Source organism: Pantherophis guttatus, chromosome 5 (assembly GCF_059756535.1).
Source record: "Pantherophis guttatus breed Tessera chromosome 5, ASM5975653v1, whole genome shotgun sequence".
Lineage (NCBI taxonomy): Eukaryota > Metazoa > Chordata > Lepidosauria > Squamata > Colubridae > Pantherophis > Pantherophis guttatus.
Genome location: NC_142067.1, coordinates 50878909 through 50899275, shown reverse-complemented (window position 1 = coordinate 50899275; position 20367 = coordinate 50878909). Strand labels below are relative to the sequence as shown.

Below are 20367 nucleotides of genomic sequence, written 5' to 3'. Positions count from 1 at the left end.
GTATTGTCTCTTAAATTTTCTTCCTTATATCTTACCTATTATAAATCCTATTAAGTTATCTTGCAGACCAGATTATTTTTAGACATTCTCCATAATGATTATTCTGTACCAAACACTATCTGAGAACATCTTAATATGTTAATTGCATGTACATTTGGATTCCCATTAACAATAGTATATTATTGATAATTTTCAAAAATATGTTCCATATTATAGCTTTGAATATTAAAAAAAACCAAAACAGAGGCACCTGAAGCTGCTGTTCTAGATCTGGAAAAGCCAAAGGAAAGGCATTCTCTGGGGGTGAATCATCTGAAATAAAAACATAAAGATTATGAACTCATGATATAAAGATTAGAGTTTGCTTATCTTTGTATCCTTATATGTAGAGAAATAACATTTTGATTGACATTTTATCACATTTTATAGATTGTCTCCATATCTATACAATATATGTGTATTTTTTAAAATAAAGATATGTACGAGTGTCTATCCAATATAATTGATCACTGAAAGTATCATCCTTGGATTTTTTTACAGCCAGTTATATCCTGAATCTCATATTGGATTCCGCTGTGACATGTATTGGAAGAATGGTTAGGTACTTCTCCCTTTTCTCTTGTAATTGATATTGCTTTTTAATCAAACTTTCTGTTCCAATTACACAATTACCAATCCACTAAAGATGGGGAGAAGAATGATGTGAACCAAGCTCCCCTGTGATGTTGCACCTTAGTGGAAAGAGGTTGCCTTTACTGATTCTTTGTAATTGGAAAAGACAGTTGCTGAAGTACTAGAAACAATCATTCCATATTTGAGGATTCACCAAGTCTATCTCCAGTCACAGGAAACCATTGTTGTAACCCCCTTGGTGCTAATGTATTTTACAATACTACTCTTAACATTTCTTTAGTCCCCAAATGCTAAACACTACAGACTATAATGCCAAACATTGCTGCCAGAGGATCAGAAGCCAAGGAGCAGTCTGTAATCCTAAGTATGGTCAGAGATGGAAGCAATGATCAGAGACCAAGAAGTATCAGTAACACAAGATCAAAGGCTTGGAAAACAGGGAGTGGAAGAAGGAACAGAGATACAGTGCTTCTGCAATGACCTTAAGTCAGCATTAGTATATAACTAACAGAACTCTTAAAGAGTAATGTAGTCATAGCCATTCTGAATACTTCTTGGGGTTTTAACTGGCTTACATTTTTTGTCTCAAGCAACTGGTGATGGTGGCTGTTAGCTGGTTCTGGTTGAAACTTGATTGACTCACCCTCTGCTTCTGTGTTCATCTGTTCTAAAAGAATGGTTTAAATAACCCACAATTGTGTTCACAACATGCAAAACTGAATGCAAACAATTATTTGTAAACAAATATTAGCCTGTTGGGTAAAACAGAAAATTCTATTTATATATTTTGTAAAGTATATTTTAAGAGAGAGTATCAAGAGAAGTAGCAGCCATGTAAAAAAAGACCACTGGGACATGATGTCTGACCAAGGTGATGATTTCTTGGTCCCTGACTCTGACCCTAAGGGGTTCCTAAAACGCTAAGGTCTTTGCTTGCCATGCATTAATTTATCTTACATTTCTGTCTTGCATTTATTCTGTATAACATACATTGTCTTACATTGCTGTAGATGGGCATCTTTTCCCTGAATAAAATATATCAAGTCCTTTTATTTATTTTTTTACAAATCCATTATTCATTATTAATATACATTATGTAATATTAGTAATTTAATTTAAGTTACTCTCCCAAAACCACTGAAAGCTGGAAGCTTTTATAATGTTTATAAAACTAAATATTATTTCTTCTCGAATCTTAATGGCATCATATAGTATTCTGGATTTACACAATTTGACAAGGTATGACTTACTGAAATATGGTTGCTTACATAAGCTGAAAGAGAAGCATCATATACACAGATATCACAATAAGCCCTACTATTATTTCTTCAGTTTTATTCCAATATGCTGTGTGAAGTCAGACATTGTTCAGCTTTAATTCATTGCTGTACCTTTCCCATTAATATATGTTTTCCTGGTGTTGGGACTGCCTTTGCTCACACTGCATATAAAGTTGTTTTTCCTCTAAAGGAAGAAACTATAAAGATTCATTAAATGAGGAATGGTGACCTCATATTTGCTTCATTATTTACATTTATTATAAAAAGATGAAGAGCTAAAAATACATATGTGCCCACTTCATACTAAGATATGCAGCAGATGTATTTTCTACTCTGGGATTATGTCGCAATACAAAAAAGCCTTGTCTGAAGTGTCCTAAGAGCTCCAGGAGGACCATGAAAGACTATTGGGATGTCAAGAATGAGCAGCTGGACAATAGTAACATCCTCTTTTTCTTCTGGAATGAGAATGGAATGAGCAGATCTCCGGCAAATTGCCATATGGCAGGCAGCCCAAACCAGTCTGGGTAAGGGGAAAACATTGATGGATTCAATGATGAGCATTATGTTTACTCTTCCAGTGATTAGTTTGAGGTATACCTCATTGGCACGTTTTTATGCATGTTATATGGAATTGTATCTAATCAAATCAATTCTGAAAAACCTTGCCAAGAAAACTACAGGGACTTGTCTTGCCTGTCTCCAACAATCAGATATGATTGAACAGTGGAAAAAAAGTGGAATTGTATCTAATCTTTGGCTAATAAAACAAGGTATTTTGTTCATCGTTCCTTTGGCTTACTAAATTATTTTTATAAATAACATTGACTAGAAAATTTCTCACATATAAGGCAAAAAATATTTTTTTCTTAATACCAGTGGCTTTCTGAACAGAGGTAGAAGCTATTAGTTTGTTTGCTCAAAGAAAATCTTGGTGAGTTGAATGTAGTTTATTCCAAATATGTGGATAGGACAGTAGTTTGAAAAATCAGCATTTACTTGATTAACTACATCACTGACAAAATATAATAGCAGAGATTTTGACATAAAAATAAGGCTGCCCAATCTCCGTATTTATGCTCTATGTACGCTCATCATTTTATTACTTACTTACTAATTTACTTACTTATTTATTTATACTATAAGAATGCCAAACCCTAACTAAAAGATGAGGAGTGAGTGAGTAGGATTGGGGGGGGAGTGGGATCTGTTATCAATCTATCAATCACCTCCAATGAGTAGCTCCCCCATTGGAGCCTCAAGCCAACTGTCGGAGCCAGGTTTTTAAGTTCTTATGGACATTCAGGAGTGTTGGAGCTGACCTCATTCTGGGAGGGTTGGCTCCAACTCTCCTGATCATCTGCAAGAGCTTAAAGACCTGGCAAGATGTTCCAAAGTGTAGGAGCGACAGCAGAGAAGGATGTTCTGCTGGACTCTGCCAGCTGAATACCCTGGCCAATGGGGCCTGTAGCATGCCTCCTCTGCTGGGACTGATGGGATAGGCAGTCCAAGTGGGATGAGATGGCTATCTCCATCAAGCCTTTTTGGATAGAAAAATAGATAGATAGATAGATAGATAGATAGATAGATAGATAGATAGATAGATAGATAGATAGATAAGATAGACAGACAGACAGACAGACGGTAGATAGATGATAGATAGAAGATAGATAGATAGATAGATAGATAGATAGATAGATAGATGACATATATTAATTTACTACTGTACAATATAGCTCAAAACTGCTGTTTCTCAGAAGGATTCCCATCACATTAATTTTTTTCTTATTTAATTATAGATACAGGTGGTGGTTCTGATTTTCAAAAAGATTAAACTCCCTAACTGACATGGACTGACTGAAATTGCCTTCTATGACTGCTCTTAGAAAACCAGTTTCCATTTGGCATCCATTTTTTGTCAACATCTTTATTTTAGGTTTCGGTGATTATTACACATATAGCTCTTGCATAATAATACCTCAGGAAGTATTTTACCGAACAAAAACATGTCACACTAACGCAATGTAGTGAACTATCTTATGGAGGCACATCAGAAATAATCATTCATCTCAAAATTTGAGAAGTTTGAGAAATGAGAATTCATCTCAAAAACAGCAACTTTGTAAAGTGCCTGGGAAATCAGGAGATTCAGGCAGTTCAAAAGAGTATAAAAATTTATTGCAAGCTTAAGTTCTCTAAAAGAATCTGGCCAACTGACCATTAAGGGAAATGCAGGAAAGATAAGAGAGGCATTCAAAATGGGTTGGACTTAGATCTCTTGTGGGTATGAAGGGATTCATGATTTATGATACGTTTGACCTTCTCCCTTGGGCTCAGTCTGGTCATCTCCTACAAGCTTCTGCCAAAAAGTAAAGATGTTTCAAACTTTGCTCAGGTTTCTGCTAATATTGAGAATAGGATGTGTTTCAGTATGTAAGAATTTATGCCAAATTGTATTAGTTATGCACCTCTGAAACAACAATTTGTCTATAAAATTTATTGACCATCTGGATGAGAAAATGATAATGATATTATTATTGTTAATAAAGATATTTGTTGGATTCATAGATAACAACAACAATAATAGCAATATTCTGCTCTGATTGTTACTTGCAGAGTTAGGAGATATGGGTAATATTTAGATTTCAAGTCATATTGTCTGAAGGTTGGTATGCACACATTCCTATATACACATTTCTTTGTCCCATTGTCTGGAAAAGAGAAAAGGGAAGACACCCTCTCTCATGTCCATCTATACTTGCAACTGAATAGCAGGCTGCTGTGGAGTATTTCCATAACAAAAGACCATATAAGCAGTGCTCTCCTCACATTTTTTTCCCCCTTAGGATAAATATTTTTCACTCAATCATCTGTTTTTCAGGACAGAAACATTTGTAGCAACAGCTGGACATGTATAAAAAGGGCATCAGGAGTGGGCTGTAAGGGAGAGACCACAAAAGCCATACATGGTCCAGGAATATTTTACCACTGCCTATGAATTAACATCATGTTTGCCTTGGTCTGCAAAGATATTACTCACATGGAAACTGTGCCTTACAACTAAGTGTAGAGAAGTTGTCTGATTAATCTTAGCAGTTAGTCTGAAGACAGTATGCTTTGACCAAAAATAGATCTTCAGAACAAATGTGTATTTCCTAATAATAGTATGGAAAAATCCAGCCAGCAGTCTTAAGCATCCTGAGCAAATAGTGCCTACCACAAAACAAAAATGATGAGTATAATGGTAATTAAATCTCTGCAACTTTTGATATGGAATAATGACATGAATTATGATGACTAATTTACAATTATACTGTCTAAATCATGAATGGATATAAAAATAAATAATTTATGGATGTAGTCTTACACTACCAAGAATTTCTGATTTCTAGAAATGCAAAATGCAGCAACTATGCAAAAATATTTTCTTTCCTGAACTGAATTTTTGAAGTTAAAAAAGTTTGGGGTAGTACTTTGTTAAATGTATGATCACATTTTTTAGTGCTCAGATAAATTCTTGGGTTTAGAATTCTTTCATTTTAACTTTTAACAGATAACAGATTAACAGAGTTGGAAGGGACATTGTAGGTCATCTAGTCCAATCCCCCCGCCCAAGCATTTGTGACAGATGGCAGTCCAGTCTCTTCTTGAAAGCTTCCAGTGATGAAGCTCCCACAACTTCTGAAGACAAGCTGTTCCATTGGTTGATTGCTCTCACTGTCAGAAAGTTTCTCCTTATTTCCAGGTTGAATCTCCTTGTTCAGTTTCCATCCATTATTCCTTGTCTGGCCTTCAGGTGCTTTGAAAAATAGGTTAAACCCCTCCTCTCTGTGGCAGCCCCTCAAATATTGGAACACTGCTATCATGTCTCCACTGGTCGTTCTCTCCTGCACTCTTTCTAGAGTCAACATCTTTTTTATAATGTGGTGACCAAAACTGGATGCAGTATTCTAGGTGTGGTCTTACTAAGGCTTTATAGAGTGGTATTAGTACCTCACTTGATCTTGATGGAATCCCTCTGTTAAAGCAGTTTAGGATTGCATTGACTTTTTTGGTTGCCACCGCACACTGTTGGCTCATATTTAATTGGTTTTTCCAATATCCTTCTCACAGTTACTGCTATTAAGCCTGGTTTCACCCAGTCTATATGTGTACTTTTGCTTTTTCTCGCCTAAGTGTAAGACTTTACTTTTCTTTACATTGAATTTCATTTTGTTAGATAGGGCTCAGTGTTCACGTCTGTCAAGATCCATCTGGATCTTGAGCCTATCATCTAGGACAGGGGTCACCAAACTTTCAGACCTCAGGGACAACTAAATTCATAATTTTAAATCCTGTTGGCCATTAATATGATCTGCCTAATGACTGGCTGGCTGGGTGTGGCTAGGTGGTCATGTGACTGGGTGGGTGTGGCCAACTCGATGTCACTCACATCGAGGGACACCTTGCTGGCCTCTACTCGCCCCAACCCTCCCAGCCACTCCTCGCCTGCCCACCCAGGCTTCATAGGGCCCCAACAGGAAGCAGTTGTTGGAGCTAAGGAGCCACCATGAGAAAGAGTTGGCAAAATAACTCAGTTCAAATTGGATCTGGCTGAGAAGGAGGCTCAGCAGAAACACCTCACTGAGGACTACGAGCATAGGCTTTCCAAGCAGAGGGAAGACCTGTGGGAGTGCAAGGCCAGGTGCTGGTGCCTGAAGGCTCAGCGGGCTGAGATGGTAAGCCAGTTCCAGGCCATGATGCAGTCCCACTGGAACAAGGCCCTCTGGCTCTTCCCCATCAAAGGTGCTTCCCTCCAGCCTTCACCCAAAGCCCTATACTAGGAGGCCGAAGCAGACCCCAAGTCGAATTTCTGCTCCCCCGATCCACCCAAAAAGACCCCGAAGGAGGACACTCTCTGCAGCAACACAAACGTTCATTGCACGTATCTGGCCCAGCGGCCGTAATTTGAGGACCCCTGATTTAGTGCAATATAAAAAATGCAAATAATTTTTCTGCGGACCACCAAAGTTTTCTTGCGGACCACCAGTGGTCCGCAGACCACCAGTTGGTGACCGCTGATCTAGGGTGTTAGCTATTCCTGCCAGCTTAGTATCATCCACAAATTTGGTAACTTTTCCTTCTATTCCCTCATCTAAGTTGTTTATGAAGATATTGAGGAGTACTGGGCCTAAGATGGAACCTTGTGTTACCCCACTGCTTACTTCCCTCCAAGTAGATGTAGTACCATTAAGGACTATTCATTGAGTACGGTTTGTCAGCCAGTTACAAATCCATCTGATGGTGATGCTATCTATCCCACTTTTTTCTAATTTACCAAGAAGTAGGTTGTGGTCTACTTTGTTGAATGCTTTGCTGAAGTCTAAGTATATTATGTCCAAAGTATTTCACTGGTCTAGTAATTTAGTCACTGTGTTGAAGAATGAAATAAGATTGGTTTGACATGATCTGTTTTTAACAAACCCGTGCTGACTTCTAGTTATTTCTGGAAGTTTTGACTAAATACTCTCTGTTGATTTTGGGTATAGAGGTAGTCCTTGATTAATGACAGCAATCGGCATTGGAATTTCTGTTGTTAAGTTAGGTGGTCCAAAAAGCCCAATGTCACATGACCATGCAGCTTAGTGATAGAAATTTTGGCACTTCTGGCTGAATGAATCACTATTAAACATTAAGCAAGTATGTCACATGGTCACCATTTGTGACCTCCTGCCTGCTTCCCCATTGACTAAAATATAGCATCAACTAAAACAGCACAAAAATAGTTCATTAAACACTGTCTTTGCATTCTCCTTTTTTTTTTTTTTTTTTTGCAGTTCCAATATGGTAGTTCTAGTTAAATGAAAATAATCGTTGTAATGCCATGGTTAAGGTATAGCTTGAGGACAAAAAGCTTCAGATTCAAATTCCCCATTCCTCTCACTTGCTGACTTTACATTAGTTAAGAAAAGAGAGCTATGTATTATATTTCAAAAAGGGCAGAATTTAAATCTAACAAATAAGTTAATATACAATAGCAATAGCTTTACAGCCCACTCTAAGCAGTTTACAGAGTCAGCATATTGCCCCCAACAATTTGGGTCCTCATTTTACCCACCTCAGAAGGATGGAAGGCTGAGTCAACTTTGAGCCTGGTGAGATTTGAATTGCCAAACTGCAGGCAGCCGGCAGTCAGCAGAAGTAGCCGTACTACATTCTAACCACTGTGCCACCGCAGCTCATGTTTGATATGTATAATACAAAACATTTAAATATAATGTTAGAGCACAATGGTGAATGAAGACAAAGATTTACTTTTTTCCTCTCTGTTATAATCTTATGAAAATTAAATCTCCTTATTCCTATTAGCCACAGATGAAAACTTGTGGTTAATAAAGCAGATATAAAACATTTGCACTGAAATGATGGTAGTTGAGGAAACACTCAATTTTATTTTCCCTGTCCCTGTAGCAACTACTGAAAAACAGCCACAACAAAAATGGCTTATGCAAAATTAACGTTGTATCTGTTTGTCTCTCAACAAAAGTATTCAAAAGTGTTTAGGCTTAACAATTTACTTTCATACTTGAATGCATATATTTTGCTTTACACACCAGTGGCCTCCTACAATTTCTTTTTCAAAAGAAAGACTATTGTTCTAAAAGAAGAAAGATGAATCATAGAAAAGCCAAAAGGAATTAAGAAGTATGACTCAATCTCCTTAATGGGACAGCTGCTGTAATAATATTTGACTGGTAATTGTCAAATGCTTCAACAAAGACACAGGATCAAAGCTACACAGGACTAAGGATTGTTTTGGCAATATGAGGAACATGCCACAAGATGTGCTACTCAGAAAAATCTTCTGTAATTTATATCTTTTATAAATGTAAAGGCCTCCCATTTAAATCTCAAACCAGTCCTCTATCCTATCAGTCCATACTTCTTTACCCATTTCATACAAACATTTGTGTAGCAACCCTTTCTTTTAAACAGATATATACTGCTTACTTGTAAACTTCATAAACAGATACCTCAGTAGTACGAAAAACAATTTTAGTGTACTGATGGTATATTGTATACCATCATATATTTCTTATAATGGGACTTGTTTTGCTACTTTCAAAAGCTACAAGGCCAATTAGCTGTTTTTTTTTTAAAAAAAAAAAAACTGTTTTGAGGTTTGCTGTTTAGTTTTGGAAAAACTAACCAACCTAAGTATTATAGAATTAATCACTAATGTGGAAAACTGACACCTAGGAAATTACACTATGACACCCAGAGATAATGCTTACTTCATCTAACATACTAAGCTAGGGATTTCCAAACAGTGGACCAGAAAACCCTACAAAATCATAATTTGAGAAGGTTGTTGGGTTTTGGGAAATTGCACATGTGAGCAGAGCCTTTGCCAAAATTTATCTCTGCTTTGCCTACACAAGTTGATAGCTAGATTACACAAGGAAATCTTATAGCAAGTAATGACAATTTTGACTTCACTTGCACAAGGGAAATAATGAGCAAAGCCAGGAGTATGATTGGGCAGGCCTCTAGTTTTATACCTGCAACCTAACTTGTACTTGTAAAGCTGGATAGCTGTTCTCAGTTTTCTAGACCAGAGGTCTCCAACCTTGGCAACTTTAAGTCTGGGGACTTCAACTCCCAGAATTTCCCAGCCAGCTTTGTTGGCGCAATGCAAACTGGTAGTAAAGGTAAGTAAAACCCATCCCTGGTACTACTCCAAAAAAAAAAAAAGTGGTGTTATTAGCTAGTTTTAGAAAATACACTTTTCCCAAAAGGTTTCCACAATTTTGGCCACTACTGTGGCTTTTTTTTAATTTTTTTTATTGGAGAGCTGGTCCTGGCTCAACTGATTGATAAGAGCAGGAATATGATAAATCCATACATATTTGCATGAATATATAGACACTTTTATGTATGAGAGAATATAAGAAAAATATGTTATCCTTGCTGAATGACAAATGAATATTTGAAGTCCTATTCAAAAGATAAAGGTTTCCCCTGTCCAGTCATGTCCGAATCTAGAGGATGGTGCTCATCTCCATTTCTTAGCTGAGGGAGTTAGTGTTGTCCAAAGACATTTCCATGGTCATGTGGCCAGCATGACTATTTGACAAGCCGTACGGAACGTTGTTACCTTCGCACTAAAGTGGTACCGTATCTATTTATCTATTTACATTTGCATACTATCAAACTGCTACATGGGAAAGAGATGGGGCAAGAAATGGGAACCTACCCCATCATGCAACACTCATGAATCTGGGCTGTCAGCTTTCCAGCTGACAAACTCAGTGTATTTAACCCTAACCCTTTTCAATTTCACATCAAAAGGCCTTTTCTTTAACACCTACATTGATGTTTAAATGAGCACATACATGCCTGAGAGGGTTTTTTTCCTTGACAGAAGATAATTACATAAATCTGGTGTCTGCTTGATTAGGCATGGAATATTGTTATGATTTAAGATTCATTACATAAATAGCAGAAGAACTAATACGAAAAGTTTTCTTACTTTTTTGTTTATGAACTAAATAGTAATCATACCTGAGCAGGAATTTTAACTGATTTATTTAAAGTGTAGTGATGTGTTAATAATTGTCTTCCTGAAAATGCTAAAAAACATATAATGTTCAGTTAGAAAGGAGACCCATTTCCACAAGTCAGAACAGATATTAGCCCTGTGGAGTTTAATCATGGTGCCAACTGAATCGAAGGGCAATGAAAATAGATGAATGGGTGTTAATTCCATGGCACATGTTGCTCTTTTTATCAGAAAGGAAGACCAACATGTGACTACCTTTCTATAACAGGCAAATTTTTGCAGTGCCAAGTTTCTACTTCATGGAATGGTTAAAGATAGGAAGGCTGATGGCAGAAAACGATACTAAATTTACTGCTGACCATTTACATTAATGCTCCAATCTTAAACTCTCTTACTAGAGAGTCAAATCTTACCAAGTATTTAGGGCACCTGGACGGCCTAAACTAAATTACCAGGGGGCAACATAGAGTTAAGAGTTCTGTGGCTATTTTTTACTGCCCCATAGGGGTAGTTCAAATAGTAGCAGTTCAAGTTAGATACTCCTAGCTTACTTCTAAACATACATAAGATTCTGAATGGTTTGTTTTTTTATTCATAACTTTTTCCTAAAATATCTTTTACAAGCTTTTTCTTTGGTACAGTTCATATGGTTTATTTATACTTAATTGTCTTTTTTAAATCATATCTGGACATATTAAATGTCCAGAAAGGTGTTTTCGGAAAGTTGGATTTAAGCTACTTACAAATTTCATTTTCAAACATGAGACTTTCCAGATGGTTCTGGGACTGGGGCGTTTATCAACTTGGCCTTCCTTACAGGATTGGTCCCCAACAATTCTTATCATGAGGTAATGAATATGAGCATTAGTCAAAGTTGCACAAAAGGCAGGTACTGGACCTTCCAATAGATGGATTTTTGGACTTGGATGAAAATGATATATTTTAAGTACCGAGATTGATCCCCCCTTTAAAAAAATAGTAGTTAAAAAGTATACATTTAAACATTTCAGAAAATTTAGAGTTGAATATAATGTTTTAAATAATACTACAGGAAACGTCTTAAATATAATTTCAGCCACCTAAGAAAAATAAAATACTCCTTTGAAAGTAAAGACAATATAATTGGAAGAAACAAAGACAAGCAAAAGAATATTTTTGTAGATTATTACCTGGTGAATCATTTAAACTGAAGGCAATTCGTATCCGTTTATCAGCAGGTACCCTTGCTGTGGTGATCATGTGGGCACTCGAATCTATGTGTCTAGTTGTATGTTTCACCTAGAGAATAAAATAGCAAATTTTTATAGGTCATGCAAATTCATTGATGGTGCATATCAGATATGTTCCTATAACATGTTTTAAATTATGTTCAACTAGAGATTTCTATCTAGATTTTTTAACTATTTCTTTTTTTTTAAATAATCTTTATTTACATTTTTCGTTAAAAAACATAGAAACAACACATCATAAAAAGATAACACACAAAAAAACAAAACAACAATAAACATACATACTTCTTAATACACAAATATTCGGTACTGTATCTCTACATTATAATCCGGGGAAGACAAAACAACTTACATGCCTTAATATATCAATTAGGTCTGTCCGACCTCACTTATCTTATATAGGATAGGTTTCTCAATAGATATCATTCCTCCTCTAAAATGGGATTTACTTTCCTCTTTTCTAGCCATTTATAAAATTTATCCCATACTAAACCTCCCTGTGATTGCTCTCTCTCCTTTAATTTTTTAGTTAATGTATCCACTTCCGCACAGTCTAAGGTTTTTTTAATAATAGCCTCTTCTGTTGGGATATTCTGGTTTTTCCAGAGTTGGACGTATATCAACCTCGCCGCTGTGATGATATGTAAAGCCAAATACCACAAATCCTTTTTTATATTTTCCGGCTTGGACCCGAGCAAGCATGCCTCTGGTCTCCAATCTATTTTTACCATTAAAATCTCATTGAGCCATTTTTTTATTTTCCCCCAAAATTCCGTTGCTTTTGGACACGTCCACCACTGATGATAATAAGTGCCATGTTCCCACCCGCATTTCCAACATTCTGCCGTATGCCCCGGGAACATTTTTGCTAATCTATCGGGGGGTAGATGCCATCTATATATCATCTTATAGATGTTTTCCTTATACGCCGTAGATACAACTAATTTCATATTATCCCACCAGATCTCTTGCCATTTGTCTAAATATATTGGGTATCCAAAATTTTTTCCCCAAGTGATCATGGTTTCCTTAACTGTTTCCTCACCTATCTCCATTTTCATAAGCAATTTATAAGTTTTTGAGGTCATGCCTTTTTCTTGGCCCATCAGAATTTTATCTAGCTCTTGTGTGTCCCCATTAATGCCTTTCCCATCTTTATCCTTTTGAAATTTAGATTGGAACTGCAAGTAACTCCACCAATCTATTTGCACCCCTTTGGAGTTTAGTTCCTGTCTAGATTTTAATCTCCCTTGTATGTTCATCAACTCCTTATATGTTAGTTTTTTGGCCACATTGTAAAGGTTGGGGTGTGTCACTGCTTCTAGAGGTGCTATCCAGCAAGGTGTTTTAGTGTAGTATTTTCTACTAACTTTTTCCCAATTTCGAATTAAGATATTTCTTAAGTAGTGTCGGGTAAACCATTTACTTTGTGGGGTATTCTCACACCAAAGTGCCTTATGCCACCCTTGTTGAAGGTCAAACCCTTCTAATTTAAGGAGACGACTATTACCTAAGGTAATCCATTCTTTTACCCAAGTTAATAATGCAGCCGAATAATAATTCTCCCAACTAGGTAATCCTAAACCTCCTCTTTCTCTTAATTCTTGCATCATCTTTCTTTTGATCCGCGGTTTCTTCCTCTGCCAAACATATTTAGTTGTTAATTGGTTTAGCTCCCTAAAAAATTTTTTAGATAGGTTGACTGGGGCAGTTTGGAATAAGAAATTGAACTTCAGTAAAAGGTAAGATTTTACTGTTGTTACTCGTCCTAGTAATGAGAGTTGTATTTTTCCCCATTTTTCTAGATCTCTTTTGGTTTGGGCTAGTAGTTTATTATAATTGTCCTCCTGTAGACTCAAACACCTATTGGTAAGCCACATTCCCAGGTATTTAACTTTATTCACTACATTTAATCCAGTTGTCTTCTGCAGATCTCCTTTTGATTCTTCTAAAATGTTCTTAGTTAATATATTTGTTTTCTTTTTATTTATTGATAGCCCTGCTACAGCTCTGAATTTTTCAATTGTCTCTAATAAATTTAAACAAGATTCTACGGGTTCTTCCAAAATAAAAACCATATCATCAGCAAACGCTTGGGTTTTATATATCTGTTGTCCAATTGCAAGGCCTTTAATTTTTTCCTCATTCCTTATTTTACGTAGTAGTGTTTCTAATGATAGAATAAAAAGTAAGGGGGACAGAGGACATCCTTGTCTTGTGCCTTTATCAATAGAAAATTCTTCTGTCAAGTCCCCATTTATCAATAATCTGGCCCTTTGTTTAGTATAGATAGCTTTAATCGCATTTATAAACCTCTGCCCAAAGCCCATATATTCTAGTTGTAATAATATGTAGTCCCAATTAACTCTATCAAATGCCTTCTGGGCATCTATAAAGACTAAAGCAACCTGTTTGCCAGATTTTTTAACTATTTCTGATGCCCTTTAGGCATATGTTTTCTTTTCCCTAATGAAATTATGGCCCCATAATATCTTCTTATATTCAAATGCAAAATAGAGAGATTTTAAAATGCAGAAAATGTTTACTTTGATAACAGAGGGTCTATTTAAATATTTGACATACTCTACAGAAATGCAGAGCAAATTATAGAATTGTGCTGTGTGTGATAATCATGAGCAAATTTGACTGGCTTATACAAGTCAGTCCCTCCCTCAATGACCTCTGGTGTTTTGTTTTTTTTATTTTCAAAATTAAAAGCAGAAGGATCAGAGTTTTTTTTCTAGATTAGTTCATCATTAGATAGAATCAAGCAGTTGTCTCCAGCAACTGTTAATTAGACTGCTGTATCAAGTGACAGCGGCAGATATAATTCTAATGCTAGCATTTGAATTAAATGGAAGTGCTGATCTCATCGAATTCTGTGTATTATGCTTTTTAAATATTTGGTCTTCTGTTGATGAATATGTGTTTACTTTAAAAAAAATCTATCTGTATGAATCATTGTGCTGATGCAGTTGACTTGTTTTAACTTTAACTCTACTATGGAAGCAAGGATTAAAACAAACCACCATAATTTAGTTTAGCACAAAGTGTAATCTGAGTCAATGAATGCAATTTAGCAGCTGTTAAACTGACTTTCACCATAGAATGTGGTAGAATCAAGGGCAGAATGGAGATGGGCAATGTGGATGGTATTGATGTAGCTTTTTTTACATTATGTCTTTTGAGGGAGTGACTTTCTATTTCTTAATACATTTCTGTAGTTTGCATAATGTTCCCAAAAGGGAATAGTATTATGGGCATGCATGTAACTAGATGCAACTATAATAGATAAACAGGCTAACAGATTGCATGAGAACAATTAACTCATATTAGTCCTGAATGATAGGAGCTTGCTAAACAAAATGCTTATGACATTTCAAACCTACTATATACTATGCAGACAGCTAGCAGAGCTTTTCTGGAACACCATTCCAAAAATTAGGTTACTAGGTTAGGCTGATCTGTGGATAAGCTGTGATCCTTTAATTCCTATGTAAATTATGCACTTTCATTGAGGTTCATCATGGTTACTTTAATACAAGTTGTAGGAAATCACAGAATCACTCTCATGAAGTGAACTATAGTTCACGAAAACACATCCTTTTTAATAAAAATTAATCTTTAAAAAAGCTACCAAATCCTTCTGATTTGAGGCTACCATATACTAACACCACTTTTTATACAATGTCAGAAGAGTTAATTATAATTCATATGCCAACAGTGATTTATAGTAAAAAATAACTCTTCTTCCTAACTCCTAACTAGAGCCACATTTTTTATTTTAACTGCTGCTGGACAGTCATGACATTTTAGGGAAGCTTAAAGATAGTCCTCGACTTATGATTGTTTAATAATGGTTCAGTTTTACAACGGCCTTGAAAGAAAGGATTTACCATCTGTACTTTCATTTATGACTGTCACACCGTCCCATGTTCATCTGATCACAGTTGCAGCACTTGGCAACTAGCTTGCATTTATGACCAGTTGCAGCAGCCTGTGCTCATGTGATCACAATAGGCAAGTTTTTTGCTGATTTCTAGCAACAACAAAAAAAAGCCCATTGGACAAGTTGGATTCATGTAATGACCATGTGATTTGCTTAACGACCTTTGTAAAAATGGTCATAAAATTGGGTCAGGTTTACAACCACAATGAGTTACAATGGAAATTCTGGTGAGAGAGAGAGAGAACACACCTAGTAATTTTTTTTAAATTTGATTTATATGCCGCCCTTCTCCAGAGACTCAGGGCAGCTTACAGTGCATTAAGCAATATAAATGACTTTTTGACTGGCATCACAAGGAACTGACTATCTGGAAATAGCCTAAAGCCTTTCTGCACAGGTACCTTCAACTGATACTCATTCCTGGCTACACTGTCACAAAATGAATGATAAACCATATGTTGATCCTTACAGATAACCATAGTTCTTGATAATTCTAAAAAAAAGTCCAGTCTAAGTATCTCCATGTTCTCCTTCCACAGGCATGTCCTTCAAACAGATGGGCAGATGCCCAACTATTCCTTCTCCACAATCCATTTTCCGGAACTTCTGTTTTTCAAAGAAAGTTATTTAACTTGGTCACAGGTGATGAAGAGAAAGCCTATAGCATCTTTTGCCTGCCCTCTCTCGATTCAACAAATTGTTGCAAAACACAAAACAAAATACAACTGGAAACAATGGAGGTAGGAAAATACTATATCATTTACCCACTCATCCTATTGTAATTTTATTTTGAAAGTGGTAATGATCTTGTAAAGTGATGGCAGTACACTCTTCCAGTTTTAATTTCTAAACAAAACTCAGTCCAGTCAGATGGAAAGAGATAAATTGTACACGCAACAGAGTGAGTTTATATTGCAGCTTTTACACCATATCTGATGCTTTGAAATCCAGCCTGGTCTGAAACATCTACTTATTTATTTTACAAAACTATATTCTGCAGTGCTTCCAACAAAGTAAATCTAAAGGGAGACTGATCATGTAATGATTTCTCCAAACCTTACAGCCTTCTGAAGTAGTAGCACCCTTGTCTGAAGACCATAGCTCCCAGACCACCATTATGGAGGAACTTTTCTACAGGGTAGGCAGACTCCCAGCTGTTTAATGATTTATACCAAGCACACTGAATTTGATCTGGAAATCAGTTGGGAGCCAATGCAGCTTAGGCAGAGTAGATAAAATATGCTCTCACCAAGACGTACCTGAGAAGAGTCTTGCTGCTGCATTTTGAATCTGCTGTAATTTCCCAATCTCTTTTAAGACATCCCCATGGGGCACTTTGCTATAATTGTAATGGCAAATGACTAGAGCAAATATCACAGTTGCCAGATCAGGCAGCTCCAGGAACACTCCAACCACATAAGACAAGAAGCACTTCGAAAGTGGTGAGGTTTCCTGGATCTAAAAAGAATGGGGTTGAAAAATTATACTTTTACCTTGATGTCAAGATGTACTGTTCTCCAGGAAAGAAGAAGGATATGGAAAAGACCAGATCTTAAGTAAACCCCAAAATATTTCTTGGGAGGGGAGTGGAGGAAAGTTTTTTAGATACAATTTAAAATTGTAACAACTTAATCTTAGTTTAAACTTGTCTTGGAAACTGTGTCATACAGACAACTGGTACTGGTATAATTGTTGTGTAAAATAAATCTTAGATATATTACCATATGTATTGCTCCTATCCACTAAATATCAAGTATGCTTTTATATCCATAAATGTGCAAGTTTTTTCCCGTTTGGAAAAACTATGCTAACTAGGCCACTGCAATTTCTCTGGTGTCAGAATATAATCGTGTGTATAATCGTGTGTGTGGCTTTCTCTATTGTTTTAATAGAATAAGTCTAAAAAAAATCTCAATAGCCAAAAATGATAGTGCATAATTAGAGTTTTCTGTATTCCTTTTCAGCTCAGATAAGATAGCTATTGTTATAGTAACAGATAACTCTTCATGCAGCAAGATTCTATCCTCCCGAGGTCTGTAAAATGAGGACCCAGATTATTGGGGGCAATATGCTGACTTTCTAAACCGCTTAGAAGGGCTATAAAGCACTGTAAAGTGGTATATAAGTCTAAGAGCTATAGCTATACAGGTAAAAATATAAAACAGAATTAAAACTGGTTTATTGGTGAGATGTAAACTGAATAAAAATTGAGCATGACATCTTTTAACTTGTTGACCAGTGTATATCTAATTTCCAATTTACCTTGCATCTGATTATGAAAAAAATAATAATAATTAACTGTATACTTAATCCAGGAATCTTTGTCATTCATTTCAGGATAATATACTAATGTAATTTATAGGTAGTGGAGAATACTAATACATTTCACATTTTTAAACTACATTAATCATCTCAAAGTTTATAATAAACTATTCCATAGTATAACTCCATAGTATAACAGAATACATATTATTGTATTGCCTCAAGCTAAACTTTTTTGCACCTAACAAATAATAAGTCGTAAAATGCTTTTAAAATAGCTTGCTGATGTCCCTCTTTTTTTTCAAAATACTGATAAGGCAATTATACTTAAGTTGCAAAAATTCAGGCTGATGCAAGATGGAAAGAAAGAGAGTTCTATAGCTCTTTGTGCTACTGGTTGGTTTCTGAACTTTTGCTGCCCATGTATGTTAGGTACTGGAATTACCTATATCAGACAAAGATGCTAGTAAAAGACCCTGCAGTATAAGATCCTGTTGATTCTGAAAACAGTTTGACAAAAATTTCTACTTTGCTAGCCTTGCAAATTAAATAAAATTCAAATAAATATGTGAATTATGTCATACTTTAGATAAAATGATATAAACAAAATTTGGATTAACAGTCTTTATCCAAAATACAGTAGTAGACCTCAAATTGTAAGAAGAAAACCTCATATATCATGTTTAGATTAGAAAAGTAAAATTATGTTTTGCTGTTCTATTCAGTAAATACAAAGTCTAGTTTATTATGACTTCATATCCCAGATGGAAGCTTCAGAGATGCTACAAATGTAGTCTCTAATTTATTCCATTAATTCTGTGGCTTACCAAAAAGTTTAAAAAAGCATGAAAGTACTACATAATAAAAACACATGAACTCTATCTTTAATTACATTGTTTCTTAGAAAAGATTGTGCTATTAAATTTTTTAAAAAATATAAAGAATTTAGCCAGAAACTTGAAATAAATTGTACATTTTTTTTCTTTTAATAAAAGCCATAAAAGGATTTTCAAACATCCAGTTTTAAGCTTTCCCGAGAGATCTGTACAGTACAGATTTATTTTTCTCCAATATATATATATATATATATATATAAAATATATATCCAAGAGGTTTTCCTCTTAGAAAAATAAAGCAAAAGGAAACTGTAGAAAGTACAGAGTGAAGATATAATGTTCATGTATCAACTAAAATGAGGAACTAAATAAAACTGCTTCAAACATACACCTTGATCTTTTCTTTTGTGTAAGACAGAAAGCTTTGATTGTTGTATTCTATGTCTGAAACAGTCATCTAGGAAACGGCTTTTAGTTGGCTTATCTGTGAGTCTGCATGCACTTTGCTTATATCTAAAAAACTTCAGCTCCCGAACCCAAGTGTGGTTACAACTCAATCAGTTAGTCCGGTTTTCACACCTGTTGCCTTACCTCACTTAGTGGTGTCTGCACTTGTATAAATCCAGGGCCAGCCTCTGCCTTGACTTGTTGTTGCCTTTATGGAGTAAAGATTCAGGAAAAGAAAAGGCTGCACCTGCTACATAGCAGTGAACTGACAAGGTCTGAGAAGTTGAAACAGCTGTCAGGACAACATGCTGCTACCTGCACTTCCCATAGGCTTTTTACGCCCTCAGGACCACCCTTTTCTGTTTTCCGTCCCAATTCCACCGTCCCTTCCCTTCCCTGCAATGAAAGATTACAGCATTGTCATGCTTCCTCAGCCCCCCCCTTTTTTCAGGAACCATATTAAAGTAGCCAATTGTCTGGAGGCCAAGATGTTTAATTCATTAGTCCTGCCAAACCTAAAATACAAACCGACTTGCTTCATAGGACTGGAATGTTTTCAGCATGGCCCAGTCAGAGTCTGTGTCTATTCCAGCAAACTGGAAAAGATAGCCTGACTCCAGTCAGCAAAAATGTCTGTTGCTCCTATCAGCTTGGGGTGAAGTTGCCAATTTGAACAAGCGGCAAGCAAGCTCACAGTTGATCGCTGCTGCTACAGTCAAATCAAGCAATTGGATTAGCAGTTTTCCTGCCAACTCTTGGAGATGTCAAACAATACTGTACTGCAAATTAGAAAGTAGACTTTGTAGCACTAAAGAAGACAATAAGTGGATATTAGAGTTTTATTGCCTTCAGCATATTCACCTAGGCTAGGGCAACCAAACCTGGATGCCTAAATCAGATTTACATGGAGAGAAGAGAATTACAGTGTTCTATTTATCTCTGCTGTTGTCTATTGGTTGCCGGGATTTTTGCAGTCTAATTACAGTAGCCCCATTCACAGACGTTTTGGAATAACATCATCTAACATAAGCTTGATTTGGAAGGGAAGTTATATACTGTATTTCCCTAAAATATACTGCTTGTAGTTAATTGTTTTGCTTATGAATGTTAGAACTGTTGAAAATGCAGCCAAGTAATTTGGAGATAGATCAGGGGTGAAACACTACCAGTTCGGGTGAACTACTAGCGA

At 36.0% G+C, this 20367-nt stretch overlaps 1 protein-coding gene across 3 annotated transcripts in view; it reads right to left on the bottom strand.

Moving 5' to 3' along the window:
- MAP3K7CL (MAP3K7 C-terminal like) overlaps positions 1-19796 on the bottom strand; it is a 39592-nt gene extending 19796 nt beyond the window's left edge. The window contains exons 1-4 of one of the 3 annotated variants that reach the window (XM_034429540.3): positions 19323-19517; positions 16893-17091; positions 11625-11733; positions 251-312 (exon numbers count right to left, since the gene is read on the bottom strand). In XM_034429540.3, coding sequence (XP_034285431.2) covers positions 251-312; positions 11625-11733; positions 16893-16916 — 195 coding nt within the window. In that variant the 5' untranslated portion in view covers positions 16917-17091; positions 19323-19517. Of the gene's footprint in view, positions 1-250; positions 313-11624; positions 11734-12036; positions 12056-16892; positions 17092-19322 lie in introns of those variants that run through there. The other 2 variants (XM_087895057.1, XM_087895058.1) reach the window with 2 other exon arrangements.
- Positions 19797-20367: the final 571 nt, after the last annotated feature.